Below are 18,074 nucleotides of genomic sequence, written 5' to 3' on the forward strand. Positions count from 1 at the left end.
ATAGACAATGTCACTTAATGTGCACTTCACATGGAGGACCCTGTGGCTTAAGAATGTAAGTGACTTGCCCAACATTGCAGTGTTACACAACTCATTAGTGGCTGACCCAAAACTCCAAATTCACGTTTAGACCAGAGGAAAGAATTAACTGTGGTCAGAACAGGCAAATATCATCATGAAAAATTCTCAATACATATAGAAATATGTCTGAAATGACTTAGTCACTTTTCCTGCTATATCCCGAGCTCACTGCCCCTCAGTTCATTTTCTGCTTCTACTGTGTTCTCCCTGGATGAAAGAGATCTCCTCTTCTGAATTTTTTAGTACTCCTCCTGTGGGTCTTGGCACACATTGCTTTATTGTTAACTTTTTATATGTATACTCTCCAAACAGATTAGAGGCTTGCAGTGGTATTGCTTGAATTCCCTACAGTGTGTCTTGCATGTAGCAGGAGCTCTACAGAACTTTCTCAGTTTATTAATTACCAGCCCTCCCAGCTATTGATGGCTTGTGGTGTCTTTTTACAGTATCTAAATGCTACAGAAGCATTGGCTCTTGGTTCAGAGACATCACGGGTTCACCTAGGCTGCCAACTCAGTATCAAATAGCCTGATGTTGAACACTGACATACCTGTAAAATGCAACTCATGATATCAGATGCGATTTTTGCATGAGGAGTGTCTTCATCTTTCCCAAAGGGTCTCAGGTTATGTTCCAAGCAGGAGTCCCAGAGCCCCACAAGGGCCTTTGCATGCTTTTCAATGGACTCGGTCTCTCTGATGGCTGTTGTGATTCTTGTGATACAGATTTCAACTACTGCCTGGTCATTGTTATTGGTTTGGTAATCCTGTTTGGAAAGAAAATCTTCATGTTAAATAATACCCTAGAAAGTTATCCTTCAAAGGACAAAATACTAACTCAGTCATTTAGAAAACGGGTGCACCAGGCTGTGTGCTAAGGGGTGAGGGTGTAAAGCCTAATACAATAAAGGCTTTCTTCCTTGGAGATCCTAATCTTGTGGAAGAGGCAGATACACAAACATGTTAAAATGGAGCAGGTTCTACTATCACCCTTAGACAGGGATCCCTGAGAGTACACAAGTGCTTAACTATTCACTTGCAAGTGGGTTTAATCTTTAGACTATTTCAGCTTCTAAGTCCATTACAGGGCAGAGGTTACTTTTTACTCTGACATTTCAGCAACTTTTGTGAAATGTTTCAAATTACCCTTCAATTTCCCCTCATTAGTTTTCTCCTTCTTTCTGGACATAATGGAACACATCATTTCATCTCTCCCTTTTCAACTCAAGTAACTACAAAACCCATTTTACCTTTCCCCAATTAGGTTTTCCTCCATTCCCCTATTTTAATTCCCCCTCAAATACCTGATCATCTTTACTGAGAAATAATGGGACCTCCAAAACATCTAAATGTGAAAAACAGGCCCATTGCATTAATTTGGAAAATTAGACTGACTGTAAACTTCACATAGTGGACTCACAAAACTGAAAATATAATAGAGCAGGAAAGTATTTAGAGCCTGACATCATCATGTGAGATTAGAGATGGGAAGTGATGGGGTTTTTCGGCACTACAGCAAACTCCAGCTGTAACAATTTTCTGTTGTTGTTGCTATAACTAATAGGGCAGTAAACATCTTGTGCATGAAGCTCTCTCTACATTGCAAATTATTTATATACTAGAGCCTCCAGAAGTGAAAATTTCTGAGACAAAGGACGGGAACATTTTTAAGGCTCAAAATAGGTACTGCTGAACTATGTTCCAGAAAGGTTTTATGAATGTGAACTCCCTCCAGCTGGGTAATAGCATGATCTCCTTATTGTACACTTACAAGAACAGAGTATTTATAATATTTCTAATTTGATTACTGAGAAACGTATCTTATTGCTGTTTTGCTTAGGAATTTCCTTGCCCAAAAGTGAGGTTGAATGGTTCTGTGTTTATTGGCTGTTTGTATTTTCTCCTTTGGGAACTACCCATGGTACCTTGTGTATATTTTTCTTTAGGTGACCTCATCTTTTTTTTTTTTTTGGATCCTTCTTTATTACAATATATTTTTCTATTAAGGATATTAAGTGAATATTTGACATTTGGCTGCAAATATATCTCTATGTTTCATTATTTTTAGTTTTTTTGCTGCTATTCAATGACATCCTAAGATTTTAGGTAATTATATTTGTCAATTTTGGGCGCCTCATTGCTTTTCCTTTTCTAAATCGGAAACTTAAGTTGTTTACATTTTTTTGAAAGGTAATACATAAACATGGTACAAAAATTCAAAAGATGCAAAGAAAGGGTTTACAGTGAAAAGTTAATATCCCTGTCAGCCCTGTTCCTCATCCATCCCAGTCCCCTTCCTCAGTGGGAGCCAGGCTCAGCAAATCCTTATGTTTATACAGAGGTATTCTAAGCACATTCGGATATTATCCACACATTTTCCTTTCTTTCTGTGTGATTCCTGTAACAGATTTTTGTTTAACTTCAAGTTTTCCTTATTCAAAATTTGAATAAAAATCATCTCTACGTTTTTCCAGATTAAAAAGGCCTTCACAAAACACTCAACATTTATTACTTTAGAAATTCATCTTTTAACCATTTGCTTAGCTCTTAAATCTATCTGGTATTGATGGAAATAAGTAGAAATGTACATTTTCTTTTGAATAGCTAACCTAATCTTCCTACTACCATTTAGTGAATAATTCATTTCCTAGTAATTGTTTTAAATATATCAGATTCTATTTCAGGGCTGTCGTTTTTGTCTGCCATTCTCAATTCTTTTACATTACTAATTTTGCAACTTTCCCTATGTAAGCTTCAGAATTTTTTTTAACTTTTAAGTTCAGGGGTACATGTGCAAGTTTGTTATTTAGGTAAACTCATATCATGGGAGTTTGTTATACAGATTATTTTGTCACCCAAGTATTATGCCTAGTACCCATTAGTTATTTTTTCTGATTCTCTCCTTCCTCCCACCATCTATCCTCTGATAGGCCCCAGTGTGTGTTGTTCTCCTCTGTGGGTCCATGTGTTCTTATCATTTAGCTCCCACTTAAAGTGACAACACGCAGTATTTGTTTTTCTGTTCCTGCATTAATTTGCTAAGGATAATGGCCTCCAACTCCATGTTCCTATGAATAACATGATCTTGCTCTTTTTTATGGTTGTGTAATATTCCATGCTGTATATATGCCATATTTTCTTTATCCAGTGTACCATTGATGGGCATTTAGGTTGACTCCATGTCTTTGCTATTGAGCTTCACAAATTTTTAACCGTGTTTCCTAGTGTATTTTGTCTTTTTGTTGTTGTTAACAAAATATTTTTTCTCATTAGAACTTTTAATTAGTTTTTGCTGATTAAATGAATCTCTTTTTTTTTTTTTTTTTTTTTTTGATGGAGTCTCACTTTGTCACCCAGGCTGGAGTGCAGTGGTGCAATCTCAGGTCACTGCAACTTCCGCCTCCGGGGTTAAAGCAATTCTCCTGCCTCAGCCTCCCGAGTAGCTGGGACTACAGGAGCGTGCCACCACGCCTGGCTAATTTTTTGTATTTTTAGTAGAGACAGGGTTTCACCATGTTAGTCAGGATGGTCTCGATCCCCTGACTTCATGATCTGCCTGTCTTGGCCTCCCAAAGTGCTGGGATTACAAGCATGAGCCACCATGTCCTGCTTTTTGTATTTATTTTGTAACTTGCTGTTTAGCTTAACTATACTTAATTATGATAAATTTTCAATTCATCATCTTGGGTTTTCTAAAAAGATTTTTGTGTTTTATGCAGCCTTTCTGAGATCTATATATTTTATAAATCCCATGGCTTATTATGTTGGCTAGAATCTTCTATGCTATTTCACATAAAAGTGATTAGAACAAGAATGCTAGCTTAGTTCCTAGTTTTGATTCTTGATTTCTGGCATAAAATTTTATGGTCAAAACCAAAAAAAAAATACAGTAAATATTTAAAATCATATAGAATACATCACTTTCTATTTTCAAAGTTTATATATTTGATTTAATTTCCCTAGTAAGCATTATGCTGGCTTTTTGGGTGAGAGATTTTATAATATTATAATTTACAATATTAAAGAGGTATCAATCTATTGCTATTTTATTGAGTTTATTTTTAAATAAAGAATAAATTGTGAATTTCATTAAATGCCTTTTTAGCATCTATAGATATATCAAATATTTTTGTCCTTAGATCTATCGATATGATAAATTACAGAAACAAATTTCCCAATATTAGTTAACTTTGCATTCCTGGAACATGTTGTACTGGATCTTGGGAAATAACTTTTTAATGTGCTGCTAAATTCTGTTTTTAATATTTTATTTAAATTTTTTGTGTCAATATTTGGTCTTATGTTTGTCAGGTTTCATATCAATTTTATGCTAAGTCCATAAAAGGATTTTGGAAGATTTAAGCTCTCTATAATCTTACTTATTATTTGACCTTACAGTGGCTCAACAGAAGTGAATTAACATTTCCTGCAACTAATGTGTCTATCTGTTTTTACTGGTATCTCCTGGAATTTTCCTTTTATGAATGTTATTGCTACGTAATTTAACATAAAGATATTCTTAATCTTTATAACTCTTGTGAACTGAATCCATTAAAAAAACAAAGTGCCTTTATTTTACTGAATGCTTCTGGCATGAACTTTTTCTTATCTGACTAAAGAACATGATCCCTGTTCCTTTTGGTTTACATTTTCCTCAAATCATTTGCCTATTTTATTCCTATTTTTAAAATTGCTTTTACAGCATATATTGTATCAAATGAGTGGTTGTTAACTCTCTTTATATAACTTTCTAGGAAACAATTTAGTAGCATTATTCAACGATTCTTAATAGTAAAAAATATGCCTAGTATATAGGCATATACTAGGTCCTTGATCATCGTCTGGGTCCAAACCATTCTATCATAATCAACAATTTAAGCATGGTAGAGCTACATGTAGACTTCACAGGTCTTCATTTGAGAACAGAGGGCCCTGCCTTAGCAAATGACTGGGCAAACTCTTTCTCACAATTTTAAGCAAAAAGGATTAGTTTTGACTCAGCGCTGATTTTCTGTGTCAAAGGATCATTTCCTGTGCTTTATCTGTTAATGTGGCATGGTACGTTAAAAAAAAAAAGAAATAGCCTATATATTAGGTTTGAATATGTGATATGGTTTTGTGGTAAACATCAAAATGATTTGCTTTAATTTGAATTATTCACATGTGTTTTATAGTCAAGTAAATCATTGTTTAATTTTGCATCTTTTAATTTTAGATTTTCTAATTTTTAATTTTTGTTTTTTTTCAGACAGGTTCTCTCTGCCACCCAGGTTGGAGTGCCTATGGCTCTCCATAGGCAGTGGTGCCATGGCTCACTGCAGCCTCAACCTTCTGGGCTCAAGGGTTCCTCCTATCCCAGCTTCCTGAGTAGCTGGGATTACAGGTGCATGCCACCTTCCCACCTACTTTTTTAATTTTTTTTTTTTTTTTTTTTTGTAGAGATGGAGTCTCGCTATTTTTCCCTGGCTATTCTTGAACTCCTAGGCTCAAGTGATCCTCCCCATCTTGGCTTCCCAAAGTGCTGGGATTGTAAGTGTGAGCCACCATGTCCAGCCTATTTTTACATTTCCTAACTCATTTCCTAAGTCATTAAATATATGTCTCTTCTTTGCTAGATTTTGCCTGGTGATCTAATCTAAAAGTCTTTTTTAAAAAATAGGTGACTTTTACCCTTTTATATAAAGTGATATGATGGATACATTTGGCCTTAAATATGTCATACTAGCTCATATTATGCTTGATTTTTTTCTTAACTTTTGAAGTTCAAGTATTTTACTAGGAAGTGGTACATTTTGGATCAGACATGAACAAGGCCAGAGTGCACAAATAAGCTGTGTGAGCAGGTGACCCGGAACCCTGTGTCATCAACCACTATAGAAATAACATCTTACATGAGGGGTTCCCTCATGGCCAGCTGACAGAGGAGGAAAATGTCTCAACTTGGTTTACTGATGGATTGGCTGGGTATGTGGGTGCAATTCAAAATTTGACTTCTCTTATGTATAGACCTACTCAGGGGTGACCCTGAAAGACAAAAGTGAGGGAACATTCTCCCAATGGTCAGAGCTTCAGCCATACACCTGATCATTAATTTTGTGTGGCAAGAAAAATGGCTTGGCTGAATGGCCAAAGGCCTGAAAAAAGAAAGATTGAGAAACTGGAAATAAGGAGCTCTGGGTAAGAAGCATGGATCCACACATGGGATTGGACATAAAGTATAAACATCTTTTATGCTCATGGGAATATTCACCACACAAGAGGCACTAAAACACAAAGCAGAGGGAATGACTCAGCCAAATGACATCAACCAAGCCTCTGTCATCAGTCACTCCAGTGTGATCCAGTCAGCACATAAATGGAGTAGCCATGGTGAGGGAAAGAGACTAGGCATCACCCAGCACTGCCTTGATGTAAACCTACCAGCAACAGAGGCCCCTGCTGAGTCCTCAGACTGGCACCATCCCTCAAGGAAACAAATCAGTCACTTGGCGGCAAGTTATTTACATTAGACCTTTTCCACCCTGGAAGGGACATCAATCATATTGAGTGGAACTTACATGTAATCCAGGGTTGGGTTTGTTTTTTTCCTGCCCACAGGGCTTAAGCCTGATTCACTATTTGAGGGATCACAGAGCATTTGGTCTGCTGACATAGGATTCTACATAACACTGCATTAAACCAAAGAACCATTTTATAGCAAAGGATGTACAGCAGTAGGCACAAGATCATGGGACTCACTGGTTCTATCACATACCATAACCTCTTCTGCCCCCACCCCAATAATGCTAGACTGATGAATCAATGGAGCAGGCTTGCAAAGAAGCAACTCAACCATATATCCTGTTAAGGATGAAACACCATCCTCCAAGGGGCAGTACACATACTAAAACAGTGACCACTGCATGGTACTGTATTCCCTGCAGGTAGAATACATGAGCCCAACAGCCCAGTCATCTCAGGTTCTTTGTGTCAAGGGACCAGCAGATTAAGAAAGGAGTTGCCAACCTGGCAGGAGTAATTGGCCATGATCATTAGGAGACAGTAGGCTGCTGTTACACAATGGGGATATCTCTTGGTACTCCCTTGTCCAGTTTTGATGGTAAATGGACAATGGAGCAGTCACAGCTTGAGAAAGGAATGGAGTCCAGGGACTCAGACCCCTCAAGAAAGAGCATCTGAGTAACTCAACTAGGAAGCAACTTAGATCAGTAGAGGTGCTAGCTGAAGATGAAGGAAATCCTGAATAGGTTGTAAAGGAGGGATACTGCATTTGTCTTCTCGTTATAGTTGCAAATAATTTTCACATACTTACTGGCTCAAGAATTTGTGTTGAGAAATTGAAGTTCTGGAGGTCAGAAGTCAAAAATCAGTCTCACTGGACTAAAGTCAAGGTGTCAGCAGGGCTGGTGCCCTCTGGAGGCTCTGAGGGCATTTTTTTTTTTTTTAATCTGTTCTAGCTTCTAGAGGCCACCTGCATTCCCATTCCTTGGCTCATGGTCCCTTCCTCCATCTTCAAAGCACATCACTACAACCTCTGCTTTTATCATTCCCTCTCTTTCTTCCACCTTTGACCTTGTTTCCCCACTTATAAGGACCCTTGATTATATTGGGCCCACCCACATAATCCAGGATGATCTCCCAATCTCAAGATTATTAATTATATTATATCTGGAAAGTTCCTTGCTCATGTAAGATTACATTCACAGGTTCTGGGGTTTAGGATGTGGACATTTTTTGTGGGCCATTATTCCGCCTACCACAGAGATGATGCCTACCAATTGCAGCCTTGATAAGAACTAGAGTGGTGAACACATGACTTGGGTACAAAGTATAAACATCTTTTTTATCCCATGTTAATGCCCATGAGAGCATTCATCACAAAAGAGGCAAAAAAACACAAAGTAGAGAGAATGACTCAGCTAAATGACATCAAGCCTCTGTCATCAGTCACTCTAGTGTGATCCAATAGGCACATAAATGGAATAGCTATGGTGACGGATAGAAGCTATGTATCATTCAATGCTGCCCTAATGTGAAATCTGCCAGCAACAGAAGCTAATGCTGGGCCCGAAGAATGGCACCATCCCTCAAGGAAACCAGTTAATCACAGACATGTTAGATCTTCTTACTAACTTTCTTATTATAAATTTCCTCAGAACAAGAGATCAATCAGCTTATCAGAGAAGCTGTTTCCATACAGGATAAATTTATCATACAAAGCATACCATTTAGAACAGTGCTGGGGTAGACTATAGTGGACATGATGATACATTGCCCAAATCCCCTCTCCAGGACCTAGGTACTCATTCTCTCAGCTGTTGGTTTGTAGCCAAGTCTGCCTATAGAAATTTTCTGTGGTCAAAGGGAATGGCCTCATTCAACATTTTGCTCCTCCCATTGGACAACCTGCATCCAATGACTAGTCATCATGGAGATACGAAGGCCTGGTCCCTTGTCGTAGGATGACTCTGAAGGGTCATCCCAGTTTCAGAGGTCCCTGTGAGAGATTAGTTGAGGCTTTTTTTTCACAGCTGCATTACAGTGCAAATTTTTCCTCTGCCCAATCCTGTTTCATCCACTCTCTAACAGGTATTGTTTCTCAGAGCACTCCCCTATAAATGTTCTGCATGGTAATCACCATTTCAAAGTCTGTTTTCCTGGGAACAGAGTTTATATAGATGACACTGAGAAGCAGAGCAAACAATGTCCAAATAATAGTGTATTAATAAATGACAATGAGATGTTTTTCTGAATGAAACAAGCCTCAATAAAAGTGGAAGGTGCAACTCACTGAAAAATACATGACAGGCATCTGTGTCTTGGTCATGAACACTAAAACTCAGTTTTCATTGCTAAGAAAGTAATGAATTATCAGAGAATTTTGAAAGGGGCCTTTCAAATGAGGCCATTGTGTATAGGATCGTGTCAGTGACATTGTTGAACCTAAGGCAAATATTCTATGATTTCTAACTAGAAAAGTTAAGCAGCTGTCCATAAAGATAAATTACTTCACATTGCTCATAATTGCAGCGAATATAGTAATATATCAGGTATAGATACATCAGTTATGAACTTTGATATTACTGTGAGCCTCTTAAAGCTATGAATTTCTTATTACACAGCACTTTACTACAAAGAGATTTTTCAACTTCGAAAATTTTATATCTTCAAATTCTGTATATGGCATGAAGAAAAAAGTTCTCCAAAATGAGATTTCCTCCAAAAAGGGGGAAAACCTGAATAAGCAGTTAACTGCTTCCTTTAACAAATATTCGAAAAGACAAAAAAAAATTTTAACCTGTTTTAGTGGTATAATTGAATCATTTAAAGCTTTTTGGCAAGGGATCAGCTTTGCAATTAGGGGTTTTCTGACTTGCATTCCAGAAAATATCCTGTTCTTTTGAAATACATATGTGTATGTGTTTATGTTTGGGCTCGACATTGGGTCAGTACCTGTGCATATTAAAATGAGCAACTTCTAAGGACCAAATCTATTTAATGTCAAACCCATCAAGCCAGATTTAGAGAGTCATTCTCACAGTGACCTAGTCATTGTCAATTTTAAAGTAATTTATCCTAAAGTGGTGGGGTGTCAAATTGGAGAAGTAGGACAATGAAAAAGCCACAAATTGTGCTGCTCCAGGCTTGTTTATCAGGATGGGTCACTCTCACTCAACACACCTCCACTTCAGCATTCATTAACCTTTTAAGTCACTCTTACCTATGCTGAAAGCAGTCTTCAGGGAATGGCCCACTGGCAAAAGGGAGGGAATACCTGAAATAAAGCAGTTGGTGGTGGGAAGAATGAATTTGGCATGGGAGTGGAAACTTGAAAGATAAGAATGGAGATGTCCTAAGGCAGAGGATGTAATCATTTCTCCCTCCCTTCCTTTAGAGGCAGCATAGCTTAGTGGTTAAGAACATGGACTGCATCAGAATGCCCATGCTAAGGGCTCAGCTCTGCTTTTACCAGCTCCGCAATCTCAGGCAATCGCTTATCTCTCTGTGCCTCTGTTTCCTAATTTTTAAAGTTAGAATATTGTTAATATCTGGGCCTAGGATTGTTGTTGTAAGTATTCAATGAGTTAATACATGGAAAGGATTTACAACAGTGTCTGGTGCACAGTAAAAGTGCAGATAAATGTTGGCTATTATTTTTATTTCCCTTAAGGATACCATAACCCTAAAAACCAGCTTTGGGTTTATAACCTACAGTGAGTTACAAATTTTTTTTCTTTCTTTCTTTCCTTTCTTTCTTTTTCTTTCTTTCTTTTTCTTCCTCTCTCCTTCCTTCCTTCCTTCCTTCCTTCCTTCCTTCTTTCCTTGTTTTCTTTCTTTCTTTCTTTCTTTCTTTCTTTCTTTCTTTCTTTCTTTCTTTCTTTCAATAGATATCTTTATTGCATTTCCAGTGTTCTTCATTTTTTTGGATAGCTGAAAGTATCTGAATATATCATATTCCTTATCTCTGAAGAATTTCTTTCATTTCTTGTTGAGTAGGTCTTTGCCAATGAATTCCTTGTTTTTATTTGTCTGGGAAAGTATTTATCTCTCACTTTCTTTTTAAAAATTTTTTATAATTTCAACTTTTATTTTAGATTCAGAGGGTACATGAGCAGGTTTGTTAAAAGGGTATATTTTATGACACTGAGATTTGGGGGCATAAATTATCCTGTCACCCAGGTAGTGAGCATAGTACACAATAGAAAGTTTTTCATTCCTTACCTCCTTCCCTCCCTCTTTTTCGAGTCCCCAGTGTCTACTGTTCCCATCTTTATGTCTATGTGTACCAAATGCTTAGCCCCCACTTATAAGTGAAAAAGGGCATGATATTCAGTTTCTGTTTCTGCTTTAGTTTACTTAGGATAAATGGCCTCTAGCTGCATCCATGTTGCTGCAAAGGACATGACTTTGTTTGTTTTTATGGCTGTGTAGTATTCCATGGTGCATATGTACCATATTTTCTTTATCCAATCCACTGTTAATGACCACCTAGGTTGATTCCATGTCTTTGCTATTGTGAATAGTGCTGCAAAGAACATAAAACTGCATATGTCTTTTTGGCAGAATAATTTATTTTCCTTTGAGTATATACCCAGTAATGGAATTGCTGGGTCAAGTGTTAGTTCTGAGTTGAGAAATATTCACACTGGTTTCCACAGTGGCTGAACTAATTTACATTCCCACCAACTGGGTATAAGCTTTCCCTTTTCTCTGCATCTACAGCCTCACCAACATATGTTGTTTTTTGGCTTTTTAACAAAAGCCATTCTAGCTGGTAAGGGATAGTATCTCATTGTGATTTTGATTTGCATTTCTCTGATGATTCCTAAAGTTGAGCATGTTTTCATGTTTGTCAGCTGCTTATATGTCTTCTTTTGAGAAGGGTCTGTTCACGTCCTTTGCCCACTTTTTAATGGGACTAATTGTTTTTTGCATGTCAAATTGTTTAAGTTCTTTATTGACTCTGGATATCAGAACTTTGCCAGATGCATAGTTCACGAATATTTTCTCCAATTCTCTCGGTTATCTGTTTACTTTGTTGATAGTTTCTTTTGCTGTGCAGAAAGAAGCTCATGGATTGGAAGAATCAGAATTGTTAAAATGGCCATACTACCTAAAGCAATCTATAGATTCAACACAATTCCTATCAAATTACCAACATCATTTTTCACAGAATTAGAGAAAACTATTCTAAAATTCATATGGAACATACACACAAAAAAAGACAAAGCAATCCTAAGCAAAAAAAACAAAGTTGGAGACATCACATTACCTGACTTTAAACTATGTTATAAGGCTATAGTAACTAAAACAGCATGGTACTGCTACAGAAACAGAAGCTCTTTAGCTTAATTAGGTCCCACTTGTCAATTTTTGTTTTTGTTGCAATTGTGGTTGAGGACTTAGTCATAAATTCTTTCCCAAGGCCAATGTCCAAAATGGTATTTCCTAGGTTATCTTTGAGGATTCTTATAGTTTGAGGTCTTACATTTAAATCTTTAATCCACCTTGAGTTAATCTTTGTATATGGTGATAGGTAGGAATTTAGTTTCATTCTTCTGCATATGGCTAGTCATTTATTGAATAGGGTATCCTTTCCTCATTGCTTAGTTTTGTTGACTTTGTCAAAGATCAGATAGTTGTAGGTGTGTGGCTTTATTTCTGGGTTCTCTATTCTGTTCCATTGGTCTATGTGTCTGTTTTTATACCAGTACCATGCTGTCTTAGTTACTGTAGCCTTACAGTACAGTTTAAGGTCTGGTAATGTGATGCCTCCAGCTTTGTACTTTTTGCTTAGGATTGCTTCAGGTATTTGGACTCTTTTATGGTTATATATGAATTTTAGTATAGTTTTTCCAAATATTGTGAAAAATGATGTTGGTAGGTTTTTTGTTTGTTTGTTTGTTTTAAGACAGAGTCTCGCTCTGTCACCCAGGCTGGAGTGCAGTGATGTGATCCCAACTCACTGTAACCTCTGCCTCCCAGGTTCAAGTGATTCTTGTGCCTCAGTCTCCCGAAGTACCTGGAACCAGAGGCGTACACCACCAGGCCCAGTTAATTTTTTGTATTTTTAGTAGAGACAGGGTTTCACCATGTTGGCCAGGCTGGTCTCAAACTGGCTTCAAGTGATCCACCTGCCTTGGCCCCCCAAAGTGCTGGAATTACAGGTGTGAGCCATCTGCGCCCAGCTGATGTTGATAGTTTGATAGGAATTGTGTTGAATCTATAGATTGCTTTGGGCAGTATGGCTATTTTCATGATACTGATTCTTCCAATCCACGAGCGTGGAGCATTTTTCCATTTGTTTGTGTCATCTGTGATTTCTTTCAGTAGTGTTTTGTAGTTGTAGTTGTCCTTGTAGAGATTTTTCAGCTCCTTTGTTAGATGCATTCCTAGGTATTTTAGTGTTTTGCAGCATTGTAAATGGGATTGTGTTCTTGTTTTGGCTCTCATCTTGAATGTTACTAGTGTGTAGAAATGATACTGCTTGTTGTACATTGAGTTTTGTATCCTAAAATTTTACTGAAGTCGTTTATCAGTTCTAGGACTCTTTTGGTGGTATCTGCAGTGTTTTCTAGGTATAAATTATGTTGTCAGGGAGGAGAGATATTTGGACTTCTTCACAAATATTTTCATGTATGGTTGATATTTTTATACATTTATTCCACAACTACTTAATAATGTATGGCACAAGGACCACATAGTTATTACCCTCTTATAGTCATATTCTACATTGGCATCCATTCTAATAATCCTTTATATTTTCATCCCTCTTTCCACTTTTAAAAGCATACACACACATACACACACACACACACACACACACACAATGTGTATATAATGATACATTATGCCATTTATTCTATCACTTCAAGAATCTCCAAAGCCAAGATGTCACCACCACTAACAACAAGTGAGCTCAGAACTGACAATATTGCTGGGATTCCTAGCAGAATCAAATATAAACCACTTTGAAGGTACCACACTCAACACAGACCACTCAGTACTTACACAAATAAAATCTTACTTATGCTGAACTTAAAAATTTAATATTACAAAACACCTAAGAAAATAAGCCAATATGAGCACATATAAGCAGATTAAACACAGAACAGATTAGATATTTAAAAATTTCAGGTAATTAAATTATTGACCTCAAATTATACAATTATATATTCAAAATCAGTCAATGTATAAAGAATAATTATTTTTATTTTAAAAGACCAAGTCACTTTTTTAAAAACCAGAAATTTTGCTTTTAAAAAAGAAATCTCTAGAAATTAAAACCTCACTAGATGGATGAAACAGTGGATGGATAGAGCTGTAAAAAAGACTTAACAGATTGGAAGATAGAGCTGAGAAAATAATACATCACATAGAGATGGAAAATATAATAGATCAAGAAATATGGAAGATAAAATAGGACAGAATATGATGGATATGAGGGCGATGATTTTGTCTGTTCTTTTTTTGTACTATTATGTTCTCAATGCCTAGAATATTGCTAGAAGAGAGTATGTACTCAATACATATTTGTTGGATGCACAACTGAGTGAATAAATATGATTTCCAAAAGGAAAGATTAGATGTAAAAGTTAATATTTGAGAAAAAGTTTAAGAACTTTACAAAATTGAAAAAAGACAAAAAACCCTCAAACTCACAAAACACAATAAGGATTGAGAAGGAATATACAAATAAAACCACATCTAGACATGTAATAGTGAAACCATAGAACACCAAAGGCACAGGGAAAATATTAACTAGAGAGAAAAGTAGATTCAGTGTAAAGAAATGGCAATTAAAACGACAGCACATTTCACAACAGCAATAATAGAAACTACTGAGAAACGAAATGGCTGCCAATCTAGAAGTGCATATTCAGGTAATTATTCAAAATTAAGGGCAAAAATAAGGACTTTTTTAGAAAAACAAACATTTAGAGAGTTTATCATTAATAGACCTTCACTGAAGGAACTTTCTTTTCCCCAAAGATGGGGTCTTGCTATGTTGCCCAGGCTGGAGTACAGTGGCTACTCAGAGATGCAATTATAGCATGCTGCAGCCTCAAAGTCCTGTCTCAAATGATCCTCTTGCCTCAGCATGCTGAGTAATTGGGACTACAGGGACATGCCACCGCACTTGCTGAAGATACTTTTAAAATGTATACTTCAGAAAACAAGAACTTGGATTCAGGAAAACAAACAAAAAAGAAAGTCAATAAAAAAAGAAAGGTGAAAAAAGAAACAGGGAAATATTAGGTACTTTAAGCAAGCATTGACTATATATTTTTTTAAAGCCTCTCATTTAAAAAGAATAGTTTCAAGGGTATTACACAGGTAAATAAAAGTGCTGGTTAATAACATGTAAGATGGGCATTAAAGTATTCCAAGGTACTTCTAGGAATAGGAGGAGAACAGAGTTCCTGAATAACTTTAGACATAGTTACTGTAATTAATCAAATGTAAGATGGCATCAGTGAGAAGATTTATGATTATTTTGTGTGTCATGAAGAAAGAGAAGAGACTGCCAGTTAAATTGTGGGGGGCGTCATGCCTCCAAGAGAGTCCTATACAGGATATTAATTGAGCATACTAGACTCTCATTTCCTTGAAATTTCTTTAATCTGTTCTAAGAGAATTGTCCATTTCTCCTGCCCCCAGTTGCATTACTTATTATAGTGTAATAGGGGATCTTTTACCAATATCTCAGTAACAAAAACTATATTCTTTTTTAGGTTCCATATAGTGCCCAGTTATTATTTCGCAAGAAAATGTGGAATTGCTGTCATTCCCCCAATGATTGGTTAACTAATATAAAACTTATATACCATGATGCTATCTCTGCATGCCTTTCTGCACACACAATAAGTTTCTGTTTCAGTGCCACATTACAGTCTAGTAGTTTTGAAAACATTTTAAATGGATATTTAACTCAACATTGGTAGGAACAACAAGGTATCTAATTCAGTTAGAATGGTAACAATATGAAGAACCATATGAAAGTTCCTGCACATGTAGGCCATGACAACTACGTATGACCACTGCCTGGCCAACAGCAATTGGAAGATTGTCATCAATTATAAAACATCTATTTATTTCAGAGATTTTAATATGGGAAAATGTCTTTCTTAGAATTGATGAAATATCATCAGTATGTTTGCTAAAATGTTAACGGCAACTATATTAAAATAATAGAAATAGAATACATAATCTTCAACCCACTAGCCCCGAGAGTGGCAGGAAATAAAATGATAAAAACTCAATCAATTAAAAATTTTCAGAAAAAAGATAAAAATAAACATGGAAAAGTCAGAAAATACAACACAAATAAAATGAAGAAATACATCCAAATAGATCATTTATCATAGTAAGTGTGAGTTGACTAAATTTACCAATTAAAAGACAGATATTTTCTATTTTGATTATTTAAAAAATCTACTTATATAACATTTACAAATTACATTAAAGTCATAATAACATAGAAAGGTAAAAGTAAAAAGATAGACAAAGAAAAAATAGATAATTTCTACTCCAAAGAAAACAGGCAAAACTTATTAGGAATAAAAACGCTCAGTATATACTAATGAAAAGTTCTCCAAGAAAGAAATAACAATCTTTAACTTGTGCATACATAATAAAAAAAGCCCCTAAATGAATAAAGGCAAGCTTGACAAAATTACAAGGAGAAAGTGGCAAACCCAAAATTATAATGGAAAATGTAAAACATATCTGGTAGTAACTGACGGTCCAAACAAATGCAAACTTATTGAGGATATACAAAATTTGAACAATATCATTAACAAGAGTTCTTTAATCAACATATTTAATATCCAATAATATATATATTAAGACATCCAATAATTAGAGAATACACATTCCTTTCAAGCACATATTAAACATTTAAAGAGGCAGCATAGGCCGGGTGCGGTGGCTTATGCCTGTAATCCCAGCACTTTAAGAGATTGAGGCGGGTGGATCTCGAGGTCAGGAGTTCAAGACAAGCCTGACCAACATGGTGAAACCCCGTCTCTACTGAAAATACAAAAATTATCCAGGTGTGGTGGTGGGCACCTGTAATCCCAGCTACCCAGGAGGCTGAGGCAGGAGAATTGCTTGAACCCAGGAGGCGGAGGTTGCAGTTAGCCAAGATTGTACCACTGCACTCGACAGAGTAAGACTCTGACTCAAAAAAAAAAAAAAAAAAAAAAGAGGCAGCATAGTTTGGTGGCTAAGAATAGTTTCTGAACTCACATTCTGGGCTTGATTTTTGGTTCTACTAGTTACTAGCTATACAGCCTTGGTCAAGTTACATTATTAGCCTTTCTATGCCTGTTTCCTCATCTGTAAAATGGGAATATTAGTATACTTATCTCAAAAATTTACTTAAAGAAATAAATATATTAATGTGAAAAGCTCTTAGAACAGTTTCTGGCACACAGTAAGTTCTACATAAGTATTAGCTATTATAATTTACACGGATTAGCCATAAACTCTGTAACACAGCAAGTCTCAACTACTTTGAAATAACTGATATCATGCAGTTCACATTCTGTGACTACATGCAGTTAAGATTTAACTTAACAACAGAAAGATTATAAAAATTCTTGAGGAAATTAAAACTAACTTCTAAATTACTTGTGAGTCAGAGGAAGTCACAATAAAACTAAGAAAATATTTAGAATTTACAATAGAAACATATCTCAAAACTTGTAGAATGACACTAAATGTTACTTAGCAAGAAATTTATGGTCTTACATGCTTATATCGGAAAATAAGAAAGTTAAAATAATCAATAATCTAATTATACAATTGAGGAGACTAAAAAAAAGAACAGCAGAATAAAGCCAGAGAAAGTACAAAAAGTAAAGTAGTAAAGACTTAAAAAGAAATTAATGAGATTTTGAAATGATCCTATACAGATGATCAATAAATCAAAACTTTAAAAAGTAGAAGACAAAGCTTTGAAAATATTGGTAAGATATGAATGAATACAGAAGCTGCCAAAAAATAATAATTCAAACAATTTGATGCTAATAAACTCGAAAACTCAGATAAAATATAAAATTGCTTAGAAAATATACTTTACCAAAAGTGACTGAAGCAAAATTCCTAATTTTCCTCAAAAAGATTGAATCAGTAGTTTAAAAATCTATTAAAATACACAAATTTATAGTGCCAGAGAGTTTTATAGTGTTCTATGAAATCTTTGAGGATTAGGTCACAATATTACAAAACTCTTGCAGATAACAGAAAATGTGGAAACATTTCTCAACTCATTTTATGAAACTACTGTGTATAACTTGATATCAAAGCCAGGTAAAGACAGTGGAAAAAGGACAATTAAAGACCAATCTCATATGTAAGCATAGTTCTAAAACTACTTTAAAAATAGCAAACCAAATTTTAAATGCATTAAAATAAACAACAAATTTTATTTTGCTCCAGGAATACAATAATGGTTCTATATTTGAAAAATCTATTACTGTAATTCAC

General features: G+C 35.7%; 1 protein-coding gene across 2 annotated transcripts in view; it reads right to left on the bottom strand.

Moving 5' to 3' along the window:
• Window positions 1-18,074, bottom strand: part of VEPH1 (ventricular zone expressed PH domain containing 1) — a 255,018-nt gene that overhangs the window by 217,922 nt on the left and 19,022 nt on the right. For both annotated transcript variants that reach the window (XM_063620307.1, XM_063620306.1), the window contains exon 3: window positions 632-847. In XM_063620307.1, the coding sequence (XP_063476377.1) occupies window positions 632-847 (216 nt within the window). The remainder of the gene's footprint in view (window positions 1-631; window positions 848-18,074) is intronic.

The sequence above is a fragment of the Symphalangus syndactylus genome, chromosome 17 (genome assembly GCF_028878055.3).
Source record: "Symphalangus syndactylus isolate Jambi chromosome 17, NHGRI_mSymSyn1-v2.1_pri, whole genome shotgun sequence".
NCBI lineage: Eukaryota > Metazoa > Chordata > Mammalia > Primates > Hylobatidae > Symphalangus > Symphalangus syndactylus.